The following is a 25,985-nucleotide window of genomic DNA, read 5'->3' as shown; positions in this document are numbered from 1 at the left end:
TTAGTCTAATCTCTTTAGATTCCCATTACACTTTCAGCATGCGGAGAAGTAGTAGGTTCTACAAGTCAAGTATCTCTTCCCTGCACATCTCCAATTATCATTTCACAGCTAGTTACAGATCTGTTCAGTCTCTTGTCTGCTGAATAAACAGGGGAGGGAGGGGCAAGCTTTTCTCAGTTGGAAATGCCACCACAGGTTGCAATATTTTGCTTCAGGTTCCTTCCAAGCTACTGCAGTCACCTGAAATTTCCCCCACGAGCATGTCAATTTTTAGCTTGTGATAATGCCCATGATCTGCATGGGGAAATCACTAATTGACCTCCCGTTTGGGTTTGTCGAATACAAGCTCTCTGGGGATTGGTAATTAGCCAAAGTACAACTTGTATACCAAGCCTGTATAAAGCAAGACCCGAGAGGGTCCATTAACCTTTCAGTCCTGGAAGGGACCTGTTGTGTTCACCACAGTTTTGTGGTTATTGTTTATTTTCATTTTGTGCAATAAAAGCACGGTTCCTTCAGAGCAGACTCCTGGAGTTATTATATTTAAAGAAGTTTGCTCTTGAAAATAGAGAACCTCAGGCAGCAACTGCTTGTATTTTAAAAATAAAAATGAAACTGGACTTTCCTGCAGGCTTAGCTCATCCTATTAATCGTATGACTTTTAAAAGACTACAGGCAAAGGCGACAATAATGATTTTGAGTGGTATATAAATCTTCATGTTATACCATTAGCATGTCTACTGATTCAAAGTGACTGACTAAGGCAAATTTTGGGATTCCAAGATTTTCCATGGTAGTTGAGGAATTACATTCATATTTCTGCCTATTTACAACTAGGAACATTATAATCAGTTAAGGAATTTTCAGCACTTTCTTCCTGGTAATTTAGAGAGGATATTCTGTAGTTCCATACATTTTTCTTGAAAAACTGCAAATCAATGTCTCAGATCATTTCAGTGGGTGAAATTCAGCCTCAGTGGGGACAGAACATGGAGCTTTCACCCATCTTGCATGCTTTTCCGCTCCATTGTGTATTGCTTTGACTATAGACCAGGAAGGTAATGATAAAGGGAGAGAAATAAATCTTTATATGCTATACTACAGACAGAGCCATTGATTCTCAGTGATTAAACTTTTATTTAACAATACAGTTTAATTATAACAAATGAATTAGCTTTACCTTTAACAACTGAACAATACTTAAAACAGGACAAGATGCAAGTCTTAAGTGTTAATCTATCAAGCAAAAGTTCCCTAAAAAGTTAAACTTCTCTTTAAAAAATAGTTAGCAAAAGACAGGTATACTTGCTTTGACTTAGCTCCGAGCCTGGTGACTTTTCAGAAAGCCTGAGTGTGCTAGAGCTTGTGCATTCTCTCCCTTTCCAGGAATACACAGGGGATTGGGCTTTAAAAAAAACAGCTGCAAACTTTTGTCAGTGTGGACTAGTGTTGGGTGGTGTGTCAGAGTGTGTGACAAAAAACAAAAAGACAGAAGCAGTGGGGAGAGCAAGGCAGAAGGGACCACATGAGACGCCATTATTCTGCTGCCAGAGTGTGTAGCAGCGATCCAGCTACCTCAACACATCTGAGGTCCAGTACTACAGCAGGCTCTGCTTTTCTAGGGGCACCATGACATCATAATGCCAGAGATCACCTCCAACTGTGTGAGGGGAACATCTAATGCCAATGCTCAAGGTCACAGTAGCCCTCAATAGTTTTGCATCAAGATTTTTCCAGGTATCATGAGGGGGATGTGTGTGGAGTGTCCCAATCAGTTGCATCAAGCCAGCCACTGAGGCGCTCTTCAGATGGGTCCTCAAATTCTTTCATTACTGGACAGACAAAGCCAGCCAGGCTTATCCCAAGTGCCATTAAAGATGGCCACCCTGTAAGATTTCTCCACGCTGGTCCATGCCAACTCAGTACCCACTTGTTGGCAAGCGGAGATGATTATACCTTTGTCAATCCAGGTGCATTGAACCATGACTGACAAGTGATCCGGGCAGCCTCCTCTTTCCATCCTGCAGCATCTGGATTTTCCTCCTGACACTCTCTGCCTCAGAGTGCTCATGCACTGGTCCGAGAAGTAGGGAGAGGCACCATGTGCCCTCCCACACACACGTCAAGCAGGTGCTGATGCCATCGCTGTAGCTTATTTTTGGACAGTTCCTTGTACTCCATCTGGAACTCTTGGCAATCTTCTGCCTCAGCAGATTTGAAACCACCTGCTAGGCACTCCCACCCCTGCCGGCAGCCCTTCTGTAATGTGGGGAGGTGTTTCAAGCTGGATGGCCCTTAATTAGCCAGCCAGCATAAAACTGCATTGTTTCGACATTCCCAGCCAGAAGCGGAAACCTATGGGGTCCAGCCCTGGCGATCCTATATGCCTGACAGGTGTGAAATTCAGGCCCAAGATTTTCAATGCTGTTCTTATGGATTGCAATCCAAAATTCCATTAGAGGGAAGTGTGGCAATGAATTTGCACACAAGACTCCACAAACAGTACACGTAGGACTTCCTCCCTGCATCTCTCTGTCTTGCTTTTCTTCTTTAAGGCACCTCCCAAAACTTACCACTTTGACCAAACTTTTGATCAGGAGACCTAATATCTCCTTACATGGTTCAATATCATGCTTTGCTTTATAATACCTCTATGAAGCAACTTGGGGCATTTGAGTTCGTAAAGGGTACTATTGTGATGCATCCCATCATGCTCGCTCACATGGCCTACCACTAAGCCAAATGTTGACATTTGACTGACCTCAGCTAGGACAGAGGTAGAGGCAATACAATTGTCTCAGTGCTCCTGGGCTGGCCATTTCTCTCCAGTGACCTTTATGGCCAGGATTTTCCAGACCCTCCCACCGGGCAGCACATTACGGTCCCACCAGAGTAAACAGGCTGTGTCCATGGGGACGAGTGGGAAGTGGTATACAGACCAGAATTCTGCAGTCCTGCAACAACACATAGGTTTAAGGCCATACTACAGATCCACATGCTATCAGACATTGCTGTCTAGGCTTGCAGAAAGATAGGATAAGCCCAAGAAGGGGAGGCAATGGCCTATAGTGGTATTATCGCTCGATGATTAATCCAGAAACTCAGCCAGTGTTCTGGAGTTCAAATCCCACCAAGGCAAATGCTGGAATTTGAATTCAAGAAAAAAATTATCTGGAATTAAGAATCTACTGTTGACCATGAAACCATTGTCGAAAAAAACCCATCTGGTTCACTAATGTCCTTTAGGAAGGAAATCTGCCATTCTTACCTGGTCTGGCCTACATGAGACTCCAGAGCCACAGCAATATGGTTGACTCTCAACTGCCCGCTGAACAAGGGCATCAAATGCTGGCCAGCCAGCGATGCACATGAATGAATAACAAAAAAAGCAAGGAGGGAAACAAATTGAAAAAGGTACAAAATTAAACAGAATAAATCAGGGTCGATTTTTACTTGGAAGGATGTAAGATGGGAAGACCGCTCGCATACCCTCTCTCAAAATCCTTGCCTTGAAGCCCAAACCATTTTGGAGGACTGAGCCTTACTGGGTTACTGCCAGCCAGCTGCAAGAAGTGTATCAGAGACGGAAACCGGGAAACCAAGCCAGAAGGTATATCTAAAGAGTGAAGGGGGTAGACAATTGTGGGAGAATGTGGGCTTCATGTGAGCTGAAAGATTTAAGAATAATAAGAGCTGTTTTGTGGATCAGTTTGCAGTGATTCTCATTGGTACACCAGAATAGCCATTTATAAGTAGGTTCCCGTTTGAAAGAGATGTGCACCTAGGCCATTTATTCAAAGGTCCAAATAATTGTGCTGGCAAACCAGACAAGAAGCAGGAATGGGATACAGTGATTTTTGACCTATTCAAGAATTTACTACATTTCAGACCCAAATTGTGTCAAGAGAAAGGGAATAGAAGTCAGTGCTATTATAGGCATCAAATGCATTCAGCTGTGAAGAGTTAATCTTGAGTCCAAGTACTTTGAGTGATAATTAGCTAGAAACCTATTGCTTCTATCATGCTTGAAAATAATTATTTTGCTGGAACGTGTTGAGGTGTCAGTGGTACAAATCAGCCCGGGGGGAGGGAAAACAAGTAACAAATGGAAATATCACACCAGCTCCATCGTTTGCTGGAAGTTTCGTTGTGGCAGGTTCCACGCTAACTCAAATTCTTTTAAATGGCATAAGTCATGCAACAGTTTCCAAAATCTAAATGAGAATAAAATTAACTCAATCTCAGTTCACAATATTTATAGTTTGTATTTTATAGACTTGATTAACATTAACCTACAGAATTCACTCCATTTAAAACATTACTTTCTTCTTTTGCTGCCAATTATGTCTTCAATGTTTTCTTTATTCAGTTTATCATTTATTTCTTTCAACTTTACATTTCTTTATGAAATGATTCATTTCCCCCCCCTTTTCTGTTGCCTTGTTCCCCTCCCCCCACTAATTATTTTATGATGTGGAGATGCCGGCATTGGACTTGGGTAAACACAGTAAGAGTTTTAACAACACTAGGTTAAAGTCCAACAGGTCTATTTGGTAGCAAATGCCATTAGCTTTCGGAGCGCTGCTCCTTCATCAGATGGAGTGGATATCTGCTCTCAAACAGGGCATAGCTGTTATTTTGCCCTGTTTGAGAGCAGATATCCACTCCATCTGACGAAGGAGCAGCGCTCCGAAAGCTAATGGCATTTGCTACCAAATAGCCCTGTTGGACTTTAACCTGGTGTTGTTAAAACTCTTACTGTAATTATTTTATACCATACTCTGCCAGCTTTCTTACTTCTGTCATTTTCATTGTTTCTTTAACCTTCCGCTTTGGTGAACTTTTACTCTTACCACCTTCGGACATTCCAAGGCACGTTAATGACAATTCACTGCTGGGCAATGATCAGCCAAAGTATTCTGAACTCTTCAGTTCAATGCATTTAATGACTGCAGTAGAATGGATCTCTAACTTTTAACACTCAGTCTTCTAATAATCGAAAGGAAAGATGTAATTCTCTTCCTTGTTGAAGAACCATTTCTTGGCTCACTCAATGAAGTCGCCTCGTTCCTTAAACTCTGCATTTCCTTGGGTGCTATCATTAACTCAGTGATATGAGTCGTGCCAGGGTCTCCTGGACTAATTTCAATCACACAGGATTGGAGAAGAATTCTCTATGCTCCCCAAACTCACCAGTGTTTTGATTTAGTTTTAAGCCTCTCCAAGATTATCACATGGCCATGGGTGGGGCAGGGAGCGTACATAGTGTTATATTCGACATCTCAACAGGAAGGAACAGATTGATGGAGCAGCAGATATTTTTCTGCTTCATCATTTTCTGTATGCTGCTTCAACGTTCATTACGTTGAAATGGTCCAGGAATCTTATAGAACCACGTGTGGAACCAGCGCCACGGGTAGAAAGAGATAGCTGGTGTCAACTTACCTTCTTGCTCTATCAAACTCCTGTGGGCAGTTGACCAAGATTATAATGCAGGGCATTGTAGAAGTTGCTGCCTTTTTTTTTTAGTTCATTTCAAAACTTTCCCCTGTTGGTCATGTTTCTTCATTTGAAAAACGCTGACCTCCACACAAGCCCCTAAAATACTTGCAGCCAGTCCCCACACAGCAGAGAGAATGGGGATGTGGTACTGATCTCACTGTGGATTGACCATATCTATGTTTCAAGATGGTGCTGGAGCGTGGTGACTCTTTGCGAGCCATGTTTAGTATGATTTGTATGGATAGCACACAAAACAATACTTTTCACTGTATCTTGGTGCATGTGACAATAATAAATCAAATCAACCCACCCCAAACCCCCATGATTCTACAATGAATTGACTTTCAGTTTAACCCTTCATATATTTGTCATCTTTTCAGGAACAAAATTAAGGAAATTAGATCAATTCAGAGCAAGGTGGAAATATTCTCAACCTTTGATAGTTATTTAGAGCCCTTTTCCAGATGTTAGCCTCAACACTCAGGGACTACATCACAGAATCATGTCGGCTTACTTTTCATTTATTCCCATTCTTTTAGATATTGGGGGCAATTCTTTCGAAAAAATTCTAAGTGTCGAATTCACGCAAGAACTGGAGTAAATCTGGCTGGTTTTTTTTTTCAGTACGCATTTCAAAATGAATCTCCCACACTCTGAACTGCAGAGAGCACTAGCCTGACTCATGTGAAAACTCAGGAGGTGGAGGCTATTCCCGCTGGAGAGGCTGGCAGCATAGTGCTGAGCGGGCCACTGCGCATGCACAGAACCCCTTCATCGCTGGCCTCCAGAACAAACTCCCCCCCACCCCCGCCGTGGCCAGCAGCCCCCATCTGCCCCTCCCCCCCACTGATGCTCAGTCCTGATCACCGATTTCCCTCCCAAAGACTTGAATCCTGGCGGAGCTAACGGCTCCAGAAACTGTGTCTCTCGGCCTGCTGCATTGCAAAAGCACCACAGCGGGCCAGGAGAATTGCCCCTATTATTAATGGGAAGATATGCCATTATTTTGCTTTTGGCGAAATGCCAAGTTTTATAAACCTTGCTCAAGTTCAGAGCAAAGGATTCACTTAGCATTAAAAAAAATATTTGATGGGTAAATCAGATTTGCACTCGTGAAATTCAACAATGCAGACAGACTGTTACTTATTCAGTCTTTTGCAAAAGTTCTCCAGGACTTCCTTCTGCAGAACTTGATAACGCCATTGCAAGTTGAAGTGACAAAGTTCATTTGCATTAGCAAAGAAATTCTGGCTGAAACCAATGAAAAAGGTTACCGAATGCACCCCCCTTTCTTCGAATCCTCCTCCAACTGGTGCAATGATACAGCATTGGACCATGTGTTACTTGGCACAGTGCAGCAAAATCATACACTACATCCCAGAGACACACCTCTTTAGTCTAAGGCTCATTTGAAAAATAAGTTATTTCCTTCTTGCCCTCCAATTCCCCTCCACACAGCTCAAGGAGACATGTGGGTGGAGTAGGCAGGATGCTCTTTGTGGGGAAAAAGACCCCACAGGTCTTAGGTGGACTGGCCACGGTAAATTGTCCCTTAGCATTCCAAGATGTATATGTTAGGGGGATTAATCAGTTAAATACGTGGGGTTGCAGTGATAGGGGAGGGGGTGGGCCTGGATGAAATGTTCTGTCAGAGGGTTGGTGTGGACTCAATGGGCTGAATGGTCTCCTTCTGCACTGCAGGGGTTCGATGATACAGTGTATCCTTTGGCCTGAATTTCACACTCCCTGGCCCACACTGTTTTCAGGCAGGTGGGGAGTGGGGATGCATGAAATTGAATGGGCTTCTTGTTGAGCTGATGGTGGGTGTGGAACATGCTGTCTAGGGATGCCTGGTGAGTTCCTGCAGTACATATTGTAGATGGCACACACTGCTGCCACTGTACAGCGGTGGTGGTGGGATTGAATGTTTATGGAAGGGGTACAAATCAAACAAGCTGCTTGGTCCTGGATGGTGGTGTCGACCTTCAAGTGTTGTTGGAGCTGCACTCATCTAGGGAAGTCAATAGTATTCTATTACACTCCTGACTTGTGCCTTGTGGATGATGGATAGACTTTGGGGAGTCAGAAGGTGAGTTACATGTCACAGAATTCCAAGCCCCTGACCTGCTCTTGGTAGCCAGCGTAATTACGCTGGCTAGTCCAGCCCAGATTCTGATCAATAGTAACCCCATGATGTTGATAGTGGGGAATTCAGTGATGGCAATTCCATTGAATGTCAAGGGGTGAAGGCCCTTTCAAGCTGGAAGGCCCTCTAACTTAGAGAGCTCACCCACAAACCTTAAATTGGATGGAGAACCTTCCCTCTGGCAGCTGCAGGGAAAAGCACATTAAGTGACTGTTTCCTACTCAGTGCGTGTTTCTGATCCCTATTTAAACCTGTCAGCAGGGAAAATCCTGCCCACAGATGATTAAGAATATAAAAAGAAAAAAAAAGCAGAAAAACATCATAATTGGAGTTCACCACGGACGGCAAAAAGGGAATCGCCATTTTAGTGTGTGGCAGGACTTTTTAAATAGTTGGCCACAGGAGGGATTTGCAACATCACAAAACAACCTCTTGCACAACCTTTCCCAGTTAAAAACATCTGTGCTGGACTATTTCAGTGCTGTATGGAGATACAAAATATAGAAGAACATCCACATTTCATTGTCCATTTAAACCAATCCATTCTGATTCTGATCATGATTTCTGTCCCAGAAAATTACCTTTTAACAACCATTTTTCTTCAGTGGTACAGGCAAAACCTATTCCTTCTCCACAGTCAATGATAGCGCAAAGACCAATCCTGTTTTTTTCCCCCCACTTGCTCCACAATGAAGTGCTTCCCTATGTCAAGCCACTGAACAATCAGTCCGAAATCTACTAAAGTCTCCTCACAAAGTGGTGTTAGTCCTGTTCAGGTCATAGGCTGGCCTCAGCTTCAAAATTGGTAGCCAAGTGGGGAATGAGACGTATTCTACCATCATAGGGTGCATGTGCTAATGATTCCACTGTATCCCTATTTCAAAACTAAATATTGTTTCTAACATCAATTAGCTGAATGGTCATCTTACCATGTTTCACACTAATATCACCATGATAGACAATAATCTTCTAATACCATAACTATCCTTCAAAACAACTAATCACAAAGTTCAAGGATTGTACTTCCCTGGGATTCAGCATGCTACTGAAATAACCTTCTACAAAAGACTTAGAATCCAAGTTCTAGACAAACTGCTAGCAAACTAAACTTTACAGGTTAACAGGGATGCTAATCTAGATATTACCTTGAGGTTCTCATTGTTAATTCCAGAATGAGAAATGGGCTGAAAGCGACTATCCTCTGTTGCTATTGCTGAAGTCAGTTCCTGAACAATGGCATAAACTTCTTCTTCAGTCTTTGAAACTTGCCGGCGACGCAGATCCACCTGACAAAATAAATTTAAGAGAATTCAAGCTGTCTTTTGGGCATAACACGGTTAGAATATACTGGTACACTTACTCTGAACACCAATTGAATATGATCCCATCAGCCAATTCTCTCTGCACTGTTGTCACATCTCCCATTTCCCAAGTTCAAACTAATCAGATAGTCATTTTTTAACCTGGTGTTGGGTGATACCAGGCTCATTGCTTTCATGTTTATTACAGTACAAGACAAGCACAATCACAAAACTTACTCAATTTGAAGGATAGTAGGGGAGTGACTGTGAACATGTTCAACTTTTCACATAAACAATCCCCAATTAAATATAGCATAGGTCAGATGCACATTTAACTTCTTGCATTCTTGCCCCAACAATAGGCTCATCTCCAACCCCACCTCAATAGTGTAAAATTATCTATGCTCTAAATTATTACCTGGGTAGGATCTTTGAACAAATTGTAAGCAATCTTGAGCTCCATACCATAAAGGGGCCTTTCCACCACAATCAAAAAGGGAAAGAAAATCCACAGTATTACCCTGGCCAGCGTACCTCAGCGCAAGCTTCACCAGTTTACTTCCGTTTGGCAGTAGAACAACAAAGGCAAGAAGAAAATCATTCTTGGAAGGACTGATATTTCCACCTATGGGTGTGTATAAGAAAACTCCCCCGTTTTCTGATGTGGAAGGATGCCAAGCAAAAAAACACAGCAGCTTTCAATTCAAAATGACGGTTTGCAAAAAGTGCTGATACTATTTTTTTAAAATCAGAGATAAACTAACATTTTCACCATCCCGCATGCTTATACCGGCTTGATTGTAATGCAGCCTAGCACCTAGGACATGTTTAACTGAGTAACATTTATACTATTAATAAGTTACTATTGACAGTTGAATTTAACTTTTTATTACTGTCCTTAAAGCAGGTTAAAGGCCTCAAGTCAAAGTTTGATTACATGTTAACAGTGAATCAGACATTGGCAGCAAATTATAAGATATAATTTATAATCAGGAGCAGAATTAGGCCATTCGGACCATTGAGTCCACCCTGCCATTCACTCATGCCGGATATGCTCCTCATCCCCATTTTCCTGCCTTCTCCCCATAACCTGTCAACCCATTACCAATTAAAAATCTGTCTAACTCTTCCTTAAATGTCACATTATAAACATTTTCATCATTTCTTATAAAGCTAATTTCATAAACATATAGGTTGCATTTTGAAAGTACTCTTCATATGCAGGAAAACACATCAAAATGTTTTTAAAAAGGAATGACTCGTCTACACGAATGATCCTTCTGCAGATGGGTTTGTAGATCCAAAACGTTAATTGTTTTTCTTTCCACAGATGCTGCCAGACCTACTGAGCTTATCCAGCACTGGACAACATGATCCAGACTTCCTTGGTTTTGTCAACATTAGGCTGAAAACTGTTAGCTCACACAAGTCTTCAAGCCAAGCAGGCAACTGTTGACAAGGGGTGGAATTTCTACAGCGTCTAGGCAATAATTTAGCAAATTGCCCGCTTGATTTTTATTCCATTAATCCACTGGATTACTGAAGACAAAAAACTACCCCATAATTTTGGGTATTTTAATTTCATTTGCAATTATCCACTATTAAGCAAGCTCCAAGTAATAAAACTATTGAACTGCGATGACATTAAATAAATGGAGATAACAAAGGGGTTATTAGCAATTTTAGCTTAAGTGAACTTCAGCAGAATTCCCATTTAACATTTCATGTGATCTTACTTGCGTTCAGTTAGCAGTGTGTGAAAAAAAAAAGATAACACCCAAAGCTTAATTTCTCTTATCATCCTTTGCAGCCCCCATTCCACACCTTGTGGTAATCTTCACAGTATATGCCAATGCTACTCTGAACTTCCTGGTTAGCCAATGGGAGTGACAACAGTAGAGGTAGTTCCATCAGCAAGGCACCCAACAAATCACTAATTTTGAAGAGAGAGCATGTGTGAGAGGACGGAATGTTATCACTCCACTCACCAGGGGAACCAGAGCGGGCAAAGGGCAGACAATGGGTAGGTCCATTGATCTCAGGCGGGATTGTTTCGGGACAAGTGAGGCCATAAAATCCCACCAATAGTCCCAAAGATTTGTCTGGCACTCAGTTTTTCATTACCCAGAAACGTGGGGAGCATATACTTTGCAATGGTCACACCTTGGCCAATTGGAGTCAACTTGTCATCCAATCAGCACCCTTCCCTCCTGTAATGCAAGTTGTTTGAAATTTGGCATTCTTGCCCTTGTCCTGATGAGAGCAAGATGAAAGCTTCAGCAAAATGTCCCTCTTTTCAGCAATATTCAAGCTCTGAACTACCAAGAAATGGTGCGAATCAGTAATCCAGCCAACGTCAGCCTGGACTAATATTTGAACCTCTGTCCCTGACAACATGCTGCATGTTACACCAAGGCCCAACTTTACAATCACATCTATTGCACAGTTAACTCAGTAGAACAATCCAAGGTATTTCAAAGGTGAAAAGGGAGTAGTAGAGAGTTATAGGAAAAAAGTGACCAAAGAGATAGAATTTGAGGAAATCGTCAAAAGTGGACAGACAGGGACAAAGCTGGCAAGATTTAGGAAGCAAGTTCCAGATGTGGAGCCAAGGCAGCTGGTGCCCTTGATCCCAAGAATGTGAATGGGATAATCATATCATTAAGGATTAATGTGGAGCGCAAGTCAAACAATTGAAAAGATAATTTGTTTTATTTCCAAGAGGGTGACATGGTGGCACAATGGTTAGCACTGCTGCCTCACAGCGCAAGGGACCCAGGTTCGATTCCCGGTTTGGGTGACTGTGCAGAGTTTGCACGTTCTCCCTATGTCTGCATGGATTTCCTCCAGGTACTCCAGTTTCCTCCCACAGCGGGTTAGGTGGATTGGCCATGCTAAATTGCCTCTTAGTGTCAAGGGGGCTAGCTAGTGTAAATGCATGGGGTTATGGGGATAGGGCATGGGTGGGATTGTGGTTGGTGCAGACTCAATGGACCAATGGTCTCCTTCTGCACTGTAGGATTCTAGAATATGATTATTAAGCTGGAGAAAATGTGGTAGAATATTTAATGTGCAATTTCTTTCTCCCTTTACTTTTATTTTTGAAGACATTTGAGTACTCTGAAGTACAGTTCCAAGGGGTTTAGTAGCTCTTTGGTACCTCACGCATGTATGAGTCTAAACAGTCAGTATTCAGACATTGCTCATCAGTGCCTATCTTTCCTGTGACTTCAGGTTTTCACTCCTATCACAGTACTGAATTGGCCCGAATTAAAGTCACAAATGCCACTCTGACCATGCTGCATCAGCCCTTCTTAATCTGTTTGCAATCATTAATTCTGGGGTCCACACCATGCCTCTATCCCAGCGTCCAACTGAATGGAACTGCTGTCTCCTTTTCTAATTACAAAAGGATATATGAAAGAGAAACTGGGTCAACCAGCCCATGCCAGAGTTTATGATCCATCAGAGCCTCCTCCCATCTTCCCTCATCTGAATCTACCAGTGTAACCCTCTATTCACTTCTCCCTAATGTGTATTCTAAATATGTTCTATACTACTTTGTTTCAACCACTCCTTGAGTTAACAAATTCCACATTGGCACCGCTCTATCGGTAAATAAGTTTCTTCTGAATTTCTCGGTGACTCTTATATTGAAGATCTCTACTCAAGCTCTTCTCCACAGATGAAAACAACAATCTGACCTGTTCAGTTCAAAAATAATTTTCTAAATAGATTCTCTCCCAGCAGCCACACCATTACCTCTGGTGTTTCCCAGAATCCCTTCCTTTCTCTCTAGCTTCTCTTTGACCAAACTTTTGAGTACCTGTTTTTAGTTTGGTGTCAGTTATGGTCTGATTACGCTTCTTGACGTTTTTTGGGACCTAACACTCCATAATATAAACTGTTGAAGATAAATCTCAGTTGACTATAAGGCTGTAAATTTACAGTGAAATGTGATTTAAAAAAGCACATAAGGAAGAGAATCGAAGGAAACCCCACCAAAGATGCATTCAAAACATCAGTACATTTTTTTTAGTTCCTAATGGATGGAAACCAAGTGTGGGGGTGAAACTGCCAGTCATAAATCCATTGTTAACAATAAAAACGCCAAAATTAATTTAGTTCTATAAACAAATATTCCCCTTTAACATGAACGGTCTTCACTCTCCCCACTGCATTCCGTCTCACACAAAGCTCCACCAACCTGATTCAGCAGGTAAAAATCCAGATCCTCTTCTGTGATTTCAACCATTTCTGTCAGAGTTCTTCACTTCTCTCCCTCTGCTTCTCCTGCTATTCAATATACCCCGCTTCTAATCTTCTGGTTAAACTCCCGTGAAACTGTGCATTCGCTGACTGTTCCTTTGAAAAGAAAACTCAAGCCATTATAACTTCTTGAATTTATTTGATTGCAATCTCCCATTCCTACATATATGAAAAGTTTTCCCAGTTAACATTGTGGTGTTCCTATGAAATTATTAGGTGTTTATATAACTATTTCCTGCTCCCTTTTTGGATATTTTCCTATATATTGTCCATTTAGAAAAATGCTCCCAGATTTTTTCTAGACTTGGCTCTTTCTGTGTTCTCTGATTCAGGTCTCTTAATCTTCGCCGCTTCTATTTTAGCGTGTGCTCTCACTGTTTCTCTGCCTCTTTCCTAACCCCTTTCCTCTCTCTCGGTTTCACATTTTATGCTCCCTCCAGTTCATTGCTATTTCCTACTAGTTCATTGCTATTTCTCTCTTTCAGTTGCTAATGTTAGTGGTACTCTCCATTTCTTACTATGCCACTCTTTTCGGTTCCAACACTCTTAGATGTATTATTGTAGCCCCTTGCCCTTCTTCTCTCTGGCTCATCACCAGGACTTCTCTCTGCCAGCCCTTTCCTGCTTAATTGCCCCCATTAGTTCTACGGATCCGTCAAATGTAGGTTTACCGTAAACCGTGCAGTTGGAAACCAATTCCCTGCCGCCACTTGGACATCCACAAATAGCAAACACTCCCAGGCTACCGGACAGGAATCGCTTTTGAGTTTCACTTGTTTTGTCCATCAAGTTCCGCCAGGTCCTAGCGCCGCACAGTCACACAGGAAAGAGTCGCAGTCGATAGAAAAGCAGCAGGCAAGCGTCCCGAATACTGGGATTTAGAAATTAACGAATTAACCCGATTAGCCATTAATCCTAAACATTTCCGCATTCTAAGAATGTTCTTTAAATATTCAAAATAGCAATTAGGTTCACGCCCTAAGGTCCTGCACTTAAATTTAAAATAAGCAAGCCAATAAATATGGGGACAAGAATTGGCACTTAAGGGATATACGGCTTATTATACAATGTTTTGGCTGGCCCTTCTATTGAGTATTAGTACTGCAGGTAATAACTTTGTATCTATACGCCAATACAACAGTTAAAAGCAAAATACTGCGGATGGTGGAATCTGAAACAAAAACAGAAAATGCTGGAAAATCTCAGCAGGTCTGGCAGCATCTGTGGCGAGAGAATATAGCCAACATTTCAAGTCTGGATGACCTTCAGAGCTGTCATCCAGGTTCTAAACGTTGACTCTATTCTCTCTCCGCAGATGCTGTCAGACCTGCTGAGATTTTCTCGCATTTTCTGTTTTTGAACAATACAACAGTGTTGTTATATATAATTGTTATTTCTAATTTAATCTTTGATGACAATTTCATAGGGGAGACGGGTGAGGTGGAATGACCACTACATTAAATAATAAGTGTATTCATATACATGGAATCCATGCTCAGTGCCACAAGTCATCGACTCTCATTGGAGCAACTCTTGCATTGCCTGGTCTATAGTGTAACAACTGCCCTGTTGGCCACTGGGAAGAGCATAACATTTAGCTAGGTACCCTCTTTCACAGATGTCCAGTGTTCAGAAACTTTCTCACTCCCCGCCATTAAACACTAGCAAAACAATTCATCAGACGTGGTTCCTTCAAATTCAGCTTTCCGGCACCTTGAAGCTATCTGTGAAATATTTGTCTTCAACTTCCCATCTCTGTAAACTTTGTTATACAAAGTTTGAAGTTTATGAATGTACCCAATTCCGAAGAACATTTCTTCCCTAGAATTTTCTTTTAGAAGCTGATCTATGTATTACTTAGTGCAATATAACCTGGTACACGGTGACATAGGACAGCTCGGTGACACAGTGGTTAGCACTGTTGCCTCACAGCACCAGGGACCCGGGTTGAATTCCGGCCTCAGGTCACTGTCTGTGCGGAGTCTGCATGTTGTCTCCGTGTCTGGGTGGATTTCCTCCGGGTGCTCTGGTTTCCTCCCACAGTCCGAAAGATGTGCCGTTTAGGTGCATTGGCTGTGCTAAATTCTCCCTCAGTGTACCCAAACAGATGCCAGACTGTGACAAGGGTATTTTCACAGTAACTTTATTGCAGTGTTAATGTAAGCCTACTTGTGACAGTAATAAAAATAAACTTTAAAATTAACTTTAAAACCCACTCTGCACAGAAAACCGAATTAACGTTTGCAAGATTTAGCTCTCATAGATCAGTTCATGGAATGGAAGATATCTAAACAACATTCTACAGCTTATCATCAAATTGATTTCTAGAACAAGTATAATGCTCCCAGACATAAAGTAGGAAATTTTTCAATTCATCTAAATTGCCCAGGCATTTGTAAGTTTTTCGGGCAACTCAGGCCTTTTTTTTAATGAGCTGGGAAAAGGGCTTGAACCCTAAAGAACTGTGAAAGTGGCTACACTTGACTGCAGGACTTGACCTGGTCAGTGAGCCCAGCCAGCCTGTGTGTGTGTGTGTGTGTGTGTGTGTGTGTGTGTGTGTGTGTGTGTGTGTGTGTGTGTGTGTGTGTGTGTGTGTGTGTGTGAAGGGGCCCAGTCCAAAAATTGCAAGCAGCCAGAAACCAGACAGACTGCCGATTAGGTTATCAGCAGCACAAAAAGAACCTCACGACATCACCAGACTAGGCCGGCAGCAAGACAATGCACCTGGTCTGGACTCAATACAGGTGATAATGGCCTTGTCCCAGAGCGAGGAGAAGCCCATTTCCCTAATGGGAAAACAATTAAACGATCTCCGATGGAACAATACAGGACAGCAAGGCACCTGGGATGGGACCATCTGGTCTCTATGGATTGTAAGATCGCAGCTGCAGATAACCCTAGCAAGCCTTTGTCTGTGGAACTGCCGGCTGGAAGGGGGGCGGAGTTGGCTGGAAAAAGAATTCAAGTTTACAATATAAAAGGATGGTCAGGCCGGCCATGTTCTCTCTTTTCTCTTCGGACCAGCATGACAGCACTCTCCACTCGGTCGTCTCCAGTACGCAGCCTGAAGCCACTGAGCAATTTAAACTAGGATTGTGAGTATCCCCTGGTAATTCGCGAAGTTCCCGAGATCATCATAGTGGATGAGGCTTTGGGGAAAGTGGGGGGGGCTTTTGCATGCACCTTTCATAGTTTAAGACACTGGTAAACTTGTATAAAGTAAGAATTCCGAGGTGTCCGTCTTAGTATTCCTTCCATAGCTTATAGTCTTATAGAGCATAAGGCATGGTGTGGTGTTTTCCTGGTGTTTGGCGACCTTTGACCTTGATGTTTTAATAAATATATATATATATATATATATATATCTTTGACTTCCGTTGGAGTCCGTTTTGATCTTTTCAATTTCTCACCAATGATCTCTGACTAAGTCACAATATAAATATTCCTTACCATAATTCCAGAGTCTAGAACTGAGGGTACCCTGGGCGCTTCGAAACCGCCCACTCAGGAAAGGCTGCCAGGTAGTGGATAGGCAGCAGTTTCCTTTCCTCTCTCTTGGGAGCGCTACTCTAGTGAAGTAGACGCAAGGTGGCCATTGTTTCATCGGCAAGAGAGAGAATCACTCGGGCATTGGTGGGGTTTGGGTGACGGAGAACCCAACCTAAAATAAGCCCAGTGGAGTTAAAAAGAGGGATCCCGCTACACATTTAACCCATGGTCATGACTGACAGAAACCATTTTCATAACCTCAACATTAGGTTCACAATCCTCTGCTGAGTACTTCTTTCAAGTTTGTTTGTGTGGACGACACAAATGTTGGTGGATTTGCGGATAGCGATGAGGACCATCGGAGGATACAGCATGATATAGATCGGTTGGAGACTTGGGCGGAGAGATGGCAGATGGAGTTTAATCCAGAAAAATGTGAGGTAATGCATTTTGAAGGTCTAATTCAGATGGGAAATATTAAATAAATATTAAATAATAAATCACAGAACCCTTAAGAGTATTGATAGGCAGAGGGATCTGGGTGTACAGGTACACAGGTCACTGAAAGTGGCAAAGCAGATGGAGAAGGTAGTCAAGAAGGCATACGGCATGCTTGCCTTCATTGACTGGGGCATTGAGTTTAAAAATTGGCAAGTCATCTTGCAGCTTTATAGAACCTTAGTTAGGTCGCACTTGGAATATAGGGTTCAATTCTGGTCACCACACTACCAGAAGGATGTGGAGGCTTTGGAGAACGTACAGAAAAGACTTACCAGGATGTTGCCTGGTGTGAAGGGCATTAGCTATGAGGTGTGGTTGGAGAAACTTGGTTTGTTCTCACTTCTACGATGGAGGTTGAGGGGCAACCTGATAGAAGTCTACAAGATGATGAGTGGCACGGACAGAGTGGATAGTCAGAAACTTTTTCCCAGGATGGAAGAGTCAATTCATAGAATCATAGAAACCCTACAGTGCAGAAAGAGGCCATTTGGCCCATCGAGTCTGCACCAACCAGAATCCCACCCAGGCCCTATTCCCATATCCCTACATATTTTACCCGCTAATCACTCCAACCTACACATCTCAGGACACTAAGGGGCAATTTTAGCATGGCCAATCAACCTAACCCGCACATCTTTGGACTGTGGGAGGAAACCGGAGCACCCGGAGGAAACCCACGCAGACACGAGGAGAATGTGCAAACTCCACACAAACAGTGACCCAAGCCGGGAATCGAACCCAGGTCCCTGGAACTGTGAAGCAGCAGTGCTAACCACTGTGCTACCATGCCGCCCCAATTACTAGGGAGCATAGGTTTACGGTGCGAGGGGCAAGGTTTAAAGGAGATGTATGAAGCAAATGTTTTATGCAGAGAGTGGTGGGTGCCTGGAACTCACTTCTGGGGGGAGGTAGTGAAAGCAGATACAATAGTGACTTTTAAGGGGTGTCTGGACAAATGCACGACTAGGATGGGAATAGAGGGATATGGTCCCCAGAAGGTGAGGGGTTTTAGTTCACACAGGCAGTGTGGTCGGTGCAGGCTTGGAGGGCAGCAGGGCCTGTTCCTGTGCTGTAATTCTCTTTATTCTTTGTTCTTTTTATTCATTTTACTAAGTGGCAATTGATTTTTTAAGTGAACATCTTTTTGGTGCTAAAAAGCAATTATGCTGGGTCTGGCATTTTCCATTTTGTTATGTCTGGATGAGGACGAGTGAGCTGGTTCCCTTTTTATTCAGCCCGCTCGGTTGGTTTTAACCAACAAAGTTTTTAAAAATAATTTTCCCCATAGATATTTTTCCAGCTCCAACTAGATTTACTTTTGACCAAGGAGCCAATCAAATCAAGCTTTCTTGAGTCAAAGAAAGAATAAGTTTGTTCGCTACTAAAACACAAGAAAATAATAAAAGACATGTCACATACACAGATCAGAAGTCTGAAAGTTAATTCCAAATAGAAGTCAAAAGAATGTACAAGTAAATTCTTTGCTTGTTCGTGAAGCAAAAGATTACGGAATGTTGTAGCCATCGAAGTTAGGTGGTTTTCAGTAGAATTCAGGAGATGACTTTGTTTTCATCTACACTCGATTGAAAACACTTTTTGCTTCCAGAGAGAGAGAGAGAGCGAGAGAGAGAGAAAGAGATCTTATTCCTCTTTATTCTCCAATAACCCTAAAGAAAGGCTTTCTCTCTTCAAAGCTTATTAATTTAAAATTTGGTTTTATCTAGGTTGCCTTTCTTTGATTTTTTTCTGCTGGTCTTGATATTTCAAAAATACAGTGACAAAATGTGAATACCGCACCCCGTACAGACTGTCAGCAGGATTTCCTTGGTCTTATAGATAATTTTACACATCTCAATGTTTCATTTGCCTTGGAAATTGCCACTTGATAGTGAAATATTTTCTGCTTTTAGTCAACTTGCAAACATTGTTTCTGCAGCAATCTGTTGAAAAATACAATTGTTTTTTTCAAACTGCATTTCAAATTCTCCAGTCACTTAATTTATGGGTAAGATGGGTATAGAGGGATATGGGCCAAATGCAGGTAATTGGGATTAGCTTAGGGGTTTTAAAAAAAAAAGGGCGGCATGGACAAGTTGGGCCGAAGGGCCTGTTTCCATGCTGTAAACCTCTATGACTACGTGGAGAGACTAGAGAAGCTTGGATTGTTCTTTTTGGAGCAAACATGGTTAAAAGGACATTTCATAGAAGTGTTCAAGATCATTGAGGAATTGTGATAAGAGTAGATAGGAAGAAACTGTCTCCACTAGCAGGTAGGTCAATAACCAGAGGCCACCAATTTAAGATAATTTGCATGAAGTTCACAAGGTAGATGGAGAAAAAATTTTACGCAACCCGTTACATGAAGTGGTGGTGAAAGCAGAATTCTGATCTGTGTGTGTGACATATCTTTTATTATTTATCAAAATGAAAAAAAAACTGCAAACTAATGGACCAATCGTGAGAGGCAAAATGTAAGAAACTACAGGCCAGTTAATCTAACTTCCGTTATTGGAAATATAATAGAATCAATTAATAAGGAGAGAACAACATTGCATTTGAAAAGGAATAATTTGAGTAAGCAGAGTCAGCATGGTTTCATGAAGGGGAAATCATGTCTGACAAACTTACTAGAGTTCTTTGTGGAGGTATCAGCCAGAATAGAATAAGGAGAACCAGTCGATGTTGCATGTTTGGATTTTCAAAAGGCATTTGAAAAGATGCCACACAAAAGGTTATGACTCAAGATAGGAGCTCATGGTGTTGGAGGTAATATTCTGGCATGGATAAAAAGGATTGGCCAACTAACTGGAAGCAGTAAGTAGGGATAAGGGTTTTTTTTTCTCAGGTTGGAGGGCAGTAACCAGTGGAGTACCACAGGGATCAGTGCTGGGACCACAGCTCTTCACAGTATGATTTGGAGAAAGGAAAAGAGTGTACTTTGCCCAGGTTTGTGGATGATACAAAGCTGGGAGGGAAGGCAGGTTGTAAGGAGGGTACAAATAGTTTACAGAGAGATATTGACATGTTAAGCGACTGGGCAGAAATTTAGCAAATGGAATTCATTGTGGGAAAATGTGAGATTGTTCATCTTGGAAGAAAGCATGAGAAGGTGGAGTGTTATGTAAATGGAGAAAGATTGCAGAAATCTGTAGCACAAAGGGACTTTTAAAAAATTCATTTTGGGGGATGTGAGCGTCGCTGGCTGGCCAGCATTTATTGCCCTAGTTGCCCTTGGAGGGCAGTTGAGAATCAACCACATTGCTGTGGCTCTGGAGTCACATGTAGGCCAGACCAGGTAAGGTTGGCAGATTGCCTTCCCTAAAGGACACAGATGGGTTTTTCCAACAAATGGTTTCATGATCATCAGTAGATTCTTAATTCCAGATGATTTTATTGAATTCAAATTCCACCATCTGCCGTGGATGGGATTCGAACCCCAGTCCCCAGAACATTAGCTGAGTTTCTGAATTAATAGTCCAGTGATAATACCACTAGACCATTGCCTCGGGGTTCTTGTTCATAAAACCCAGAATGCTACCATACAGGTGCAGAAGGTAATAGGGAAGGCAAATGGAATGCTAGCTTTTATTTCAAGAGGGCTGGAGTATAAAAGCTAAGAGGTGTTCTACAATTGTACAATCTACTGGTGAGGCTACATTTAGAATATTGAGTACAGTTTTTGTCTCCTTATTTAAGGAAAGATATATTATCACTGGAAACAGTACAGAGGAGATTTACTAGGATAATCCCAAGTATGAAGGAACCGAATGTGAGGAAATATTAAACTGGCTGGGTCTGTACTCCTTGGAGTTCAGAAGGATGAGAGGTAACATGATTGAAACATACAAGATCCTCAGGGTGTTAGACAGGCTAAATGGTGGGAGGGTGTTTCCACTCATGGGAGGCATAGTCGCAAAATAAGGGGGTGCACATTTAAGATAGATTTGAGAAAGGATTTCTTCTCTCAAAGAATGGTGAATCTTTGGAATTATTTATCCCTGGAAGCTGTGCAGGCCGAGTCCTTGAACATTTCCAAAACTGAGATTGATAGGTTTTTAATCAGTATGGGAGTTAAGGGTCACAGAGATAAGGCAGGAAAGTGGACTTAGTGAGTGTTTGATCAGCCATGACCTTATTAAATGGCGGACCAGACTCAAAGGACCACAATGGCTTCCAGAACACCAATTAGAAGGGTTTTAATCATAGAAACCCTACAGTGCAGAAAGAGGCCATTCGGCCCATCAAGTCTGCACCGACCACATTCCCACCCAGACCCTACCCCCATATCCTACCCGTTAATCCCTCTAACCTACGCATCTCAGGACACTAAGGGGCAATTTTAGCATGGCCAATCAACCTAACCCACACATCTTTGGACTGTGGGAGGAAACCGGAGCACCCGGAGGAAACCCACGCAGACACGAGGAGAATGTGCAAACTCCACACAGCAGGCCCCCCTCCCTCCCCCACCGATCACAAGCAGAATGCACAGCATTCTCCTTCCCGGATCAGGCTGCCCCAGCCAGGCCCCGTCTTGTCCAGGCCCCGCCCCTCCAGGCCCTGCTCCCACCTGGCCCCACCCCCTATGGCCCTAATTAAGGACCCGCCCCCATATCCCCCTTCAGGACCCTCCCCCATAGCCCCCTTCAGGAGCTACCCAGTGGGCAGTGCCAAGGTGCCTGGTGGGAATTGCCAAGGCACTAAGATGGCAGTGCCCAGGGACCTGGCTGGCACTGCTCAAGGGGCACCCCCCCTTTGCCCTTGACCTCCCTGGGCAATCTCAATGACCTCTGGTTCTACCGGCGAGGACTACACAACTGTTCCCCGTTCATGGGGAGTAGGTGCTTTCCTCGCTGGAGAGAGCCTCTCCCGGAAATGGGTGAAAGGCTGACCACACCGGAACTCTGGGGCTGGTAAGATTGCGAGAGTTGAGAAATCGGGCGCTATCCTCATTTCTCAGCTCTTGCACGATTTTACCAGCTCGCCCTGCCCATCGATGGGCAGGGAGAGCTGGTAAAATTACAGCCATTTAATTTTTCTATTTTCCCAGCCAAGTGAATAAATTTACATTTCTCCATATTATACCTCATCTGCCAGCTCCAAATCCCCACACTTTAGCTTATCTACATTGATTTGCAGACAGCAAATGATATTTCAAACAAAAAGATAAATTTAAATAGCCGATATGACAAAGATGCATCTTATGAAACCACAAGTATTTGCATCACTCCACACACAAATGTGGCACTATATAGCTACACAGTCCCAAAATACGCTGTTCTTTATTCATGCAGGGTAGGTCCTATACAACAACAACTTTCACCTTTGAGCTTCACAGGTAGAATTATCATGAATGAGGCACATCTCTATAAAGCCTCTGTCTCTTGGGTCACAATAGTCCTGATGGTGTAACTTTTCCAGATTTCTTTTTCAACCAAACAACCAATACCACTTGGCTGCAGTCTGGCTACTTCTGGGAAAGCACTCAACCTTTTCATATCTCTGAGATATTCGCACAGCTTTCCAGGTTTTAGGCATTTTGCTAAAAGAAAATTACTGTGGATGCTGGAATCTGAAACCAGGCTCGAATTCCCGACATGGCCGATGGTGGAATTTGAATTCACTAAAAAATATCAGGAACTAAAAGAGAAAATGCTGGAAAATCTGGTGGTGGAATGGATGGGAGAGAGGTAGAATGAGAAAAAGTGGGAAAGGGGAAGCAAAGATGGAGAAAAGGTAAGGAAAGGGAGGATAAAATAGGAGGAAAGAGTGGGGGGGGGGGGGAAAGAAAAATAAAGACAATAAAGAAATAAAAGGTAGAGAACAGTTAAAAATTAAATGAAATGAAAACAAAAGGGTTGAGATGGGGTAGAGTTCATCATCTGAAGCTCATCTGGGAATTCCCACTGAAGCTCAGCGCAAACAGGAGGAACGGCATCTCATCTTCCGGCTGGGCACATTACAACCATCCGGTCTCAACAACTTCGAAACGTCGGCTCTTTTCTCTCCTTACAGATGCTACCAGACCTGCTGAGATTTTCCAGCATTTTCTCTTTTAGACTTTTTGGGACAGTTCACACAGTTCCTCGAAGATCTCCTGTCTCCTTTTCTGCCAAACAGAAAAACTGACCTCTGCCTGAGAGTGACTTGCTTATGCTCCTCACAAGAATGCTCCATATCCCTCTTTCTGTTTGTCGGCTTTCCTTTTATGTCTGCAGCGGTGCCTTCAGCTTCTGGCTCCTCCACTTGCAGCTCTGCTTTGTATCTGCAGCCTTCCTCAATGTCTGGTCACATGGCACCTGCATGTTGACCTTCTTCATAGTGGTAAATTACAATACTGTTTCCGGGTGAAATGTCATTTCATTAGTTATATGAGACAAACATCCACAGGGTAGTAGTATTTGAGAGCATAAAGGTATTAGGGCTGGGTCAGATGGCTGAACCTTCTGTTGGTATCAGAGGGGAGGGAGTGATCAATGTGTAAGGTTTAGGGTTTTGAGGTCTGCACAGGCGGAAAAGCTCCCTCTGCTGCCTGATCAAGTGGACTGGTGAGTTATGCCCCAGCCACTGCCTCTAGTAGGTAGAAACAGTCTACCCATTTTTCCATGCACTAAATGCATAAAATTGGAAGTAAAAACTCACCCAAAAAATGGATCTGCAACTCTCTCATTTTCACGCTAGCTGGGCACTTAGAATTCTGCCCTATATGTGTTAAATGGTTGCAAACTATTAAATGTTGACGTTCAGAGGGATTTCGTGCCCTTGTACAGAAAACACATGAATCAATATGTTGAAGGCCCAACAAGGAATGGAGCAAAGCTGGATCTGGTTCTGGGGAATAGAGCAGGACAAATGTTCAATGTAGCAGTGGGGGAGCATTTTAGTGATAGTGACCATAATATGGCACAGTTCAAGTTTGTTATGGACTAGGGAAAAGATGGCCTGCAAAAGATGGTTTGGATTGGAGGAAGGCAGACTTTATTAAAATAAGACAGGATCTGGCTAAAGTTGACAAGAAAATCTACAATGGAGTATTCAAAATGGAAATGGGAGAGTCCAAGTCCAACATCTTCCCTATAGGGGGAAATGTAGAAGCAACAAGTTCAGGAAACCTTAGATGTCCAGGACAATTCAGGACTGGATGAGGAAGAAGAGAAAGGCTTTTAGCAACTCTAAAGGGAGCGATTCAATTGCAGTCCTAGAGGAATATAGGAAGTGCAAGAGGGAATTTAAAGCAATCAGAAGAGCAAAAAGGGGGTCATGAAAAAGGACTTGCGAACAAGATTAGGGAGAATCCTAAAATATTCTATAAATACGTTAAGAGGAAGAAGTTAACGAGGGAAAGAATAGTTCCCATTAGAGACAAATGGGGCAATCCGTGTGTGAAGCCGCAGGGCACTGGAAGGTTGTTAAACAAATACTTCCATCTTCGCTCAGGAGAAGGAGGATGTAGGTAAAGAATTCAGGAAAAAAGACTGCGAGGACCTTGAGCAGTTTGCAATAGGAAGTGAGGAGGTATTGGAAGCTTTGATAGGCTTAAAAATGGACAAATCCCCAGGGGCCTTGATGCAAAATTTTAATTTCTCTCTGGCCACGAGGGAAATGGAGGACTGAAAGACGGCCAATGTTGTTCCATTTTTCAAGAGGGTGGTAGAGATGAACCAGAAAATTACAGACGGGTGAGTTTCACATCAGTGATAAGGAAACTATTGGAGAAAATTCTGAAGGAGGGAATTAATCTCCACTTGGAAAGGCATGGGTTGAGTAGGGATAGTCAGCATGGCTTTGTCAGAGGGAGGTCATGCCTAACAATTTTGATAGAATTTTTCAAAAAAGTGATCGAGTTGTGGATGAGGGAAGTGCAGTTCATGTAGTTTATGGATTTTAGCCTTTGATAGGTCCCAACACTATAGTTTAGAAAGCCCACCAATGCCTCTACTTTCTCAGGAGACTAAGGAAATTCAGCATGTCCACTACGACTCTTACCAGTTTTTACGGATGTACCATAGAAAGCCTCCTTTCTGGTTGTATCACAGTTTGGTATGGTTCCTGCTCAGACTAAGATTGCAAGAAACTACAAAGGGTTGTGAATGTAGCCCAGTCCATCACGCAAACCAGCCTCCCATCCATTGACTCCGTCTGCACTTTTGCTGCCTCGGAAAAGCAGCCAGCATAATAATCAAGGACCCACACACACTAGACATTCTCTCTTGCACCTTCTTCCATTGGGAAAAGATACAAAATTCTGAGAACATGTATCAACCGACTCAAGAACTGCTCCTTCCCTGCTGCCATCAGATTTTTTTATGGACCTGACATATATTTCTCTACACCCTATCTGTAACTGCAACACTATATTCTGCACCATCTTCTTCACTTCTCCCCCGAAGTATTCTATGAACAGTATGTTTTGTCTGTATAGTGCGTAAAAAACAAGTATTTTCATTGTATCCCAATACATGTGACAATAATAAATCAAATCAAATCATGGGAGACTGATTGAGAAGGTTGAAGCACCTGGAATTCAGGGAAACCTGGCAAGGTGGATCCGAAACTGGCTTAGTAATAGGACACGAAGGGTGGCAGTAGAAGGCTGCTTGAGTGACTGGAGGCCTGTTTCCAGCGGCATACCAGAAGCATTAGTGCTGGGTCCCTTATTGTTTGTTATATACATAACTGATATAGATGAGAATGTGGAGCGAATGATAATTAAGTTTGCAGATGACACCAAGATTGGTAGGATAGTTAACAGTGAAGAAGATCGTTGTTGGTTACAG

At 42.6% G+C, this 25,985-nt stretch overlaps 1 protein-coding gene across 1 annotated transcript in view; it reads right to left on the bottom strand.

The window, feature by feature from the left end:
• The window catches only part of mab21l3 (mab-21-like 3), a 46,222-nt gene extending 32,049 nt beyond the window's left edge, over positions 1-14,173 (bottom strand). Inside the window, exons 1-3 of the mRNA XM_078232010.1 lie at positions 13,890-14,173; positions 13,157-13,314; positions 8,794-8,934 (exon numbers count right to left, since the gene is read on the bottom strand). Coding sequence (XP_078088136.1) covers positions 8,794-8,934; positions 13,157-13,204 — 189 coding nt within the window. The 5' untranslated portion in view covers positions 13,205-13,314; positions 13,890-14,173. The remainder of the gene's footprint in view (positions 1-8,793; positions 8,935-13,156; positions 13,315-13,889) is intronic.
• Positions 14,174-25,985: the final 11,812 nt, after the last annotated feature.

The sequence above is a fragment of the Mustelus asterias genome, chromosome 17 (assembly GCF_964213995.1).
Source record: "Mustelus asterias chromosome 17, sMusAst1.hap1.1, whole genome shotgun sequence".
NCBI classification, from domain to species: domain Eukaryota; kingdom Metazoa; phylum Chordata; class Chondrichthyes; order Carcharhiniformes; family Triakidae; genus Mustelus; species Mustelus asterias.
Note: the sequence above shows the minus strand (reverse complement) of the source record. Positions and strands in the feature narration are given on the sequence as shown.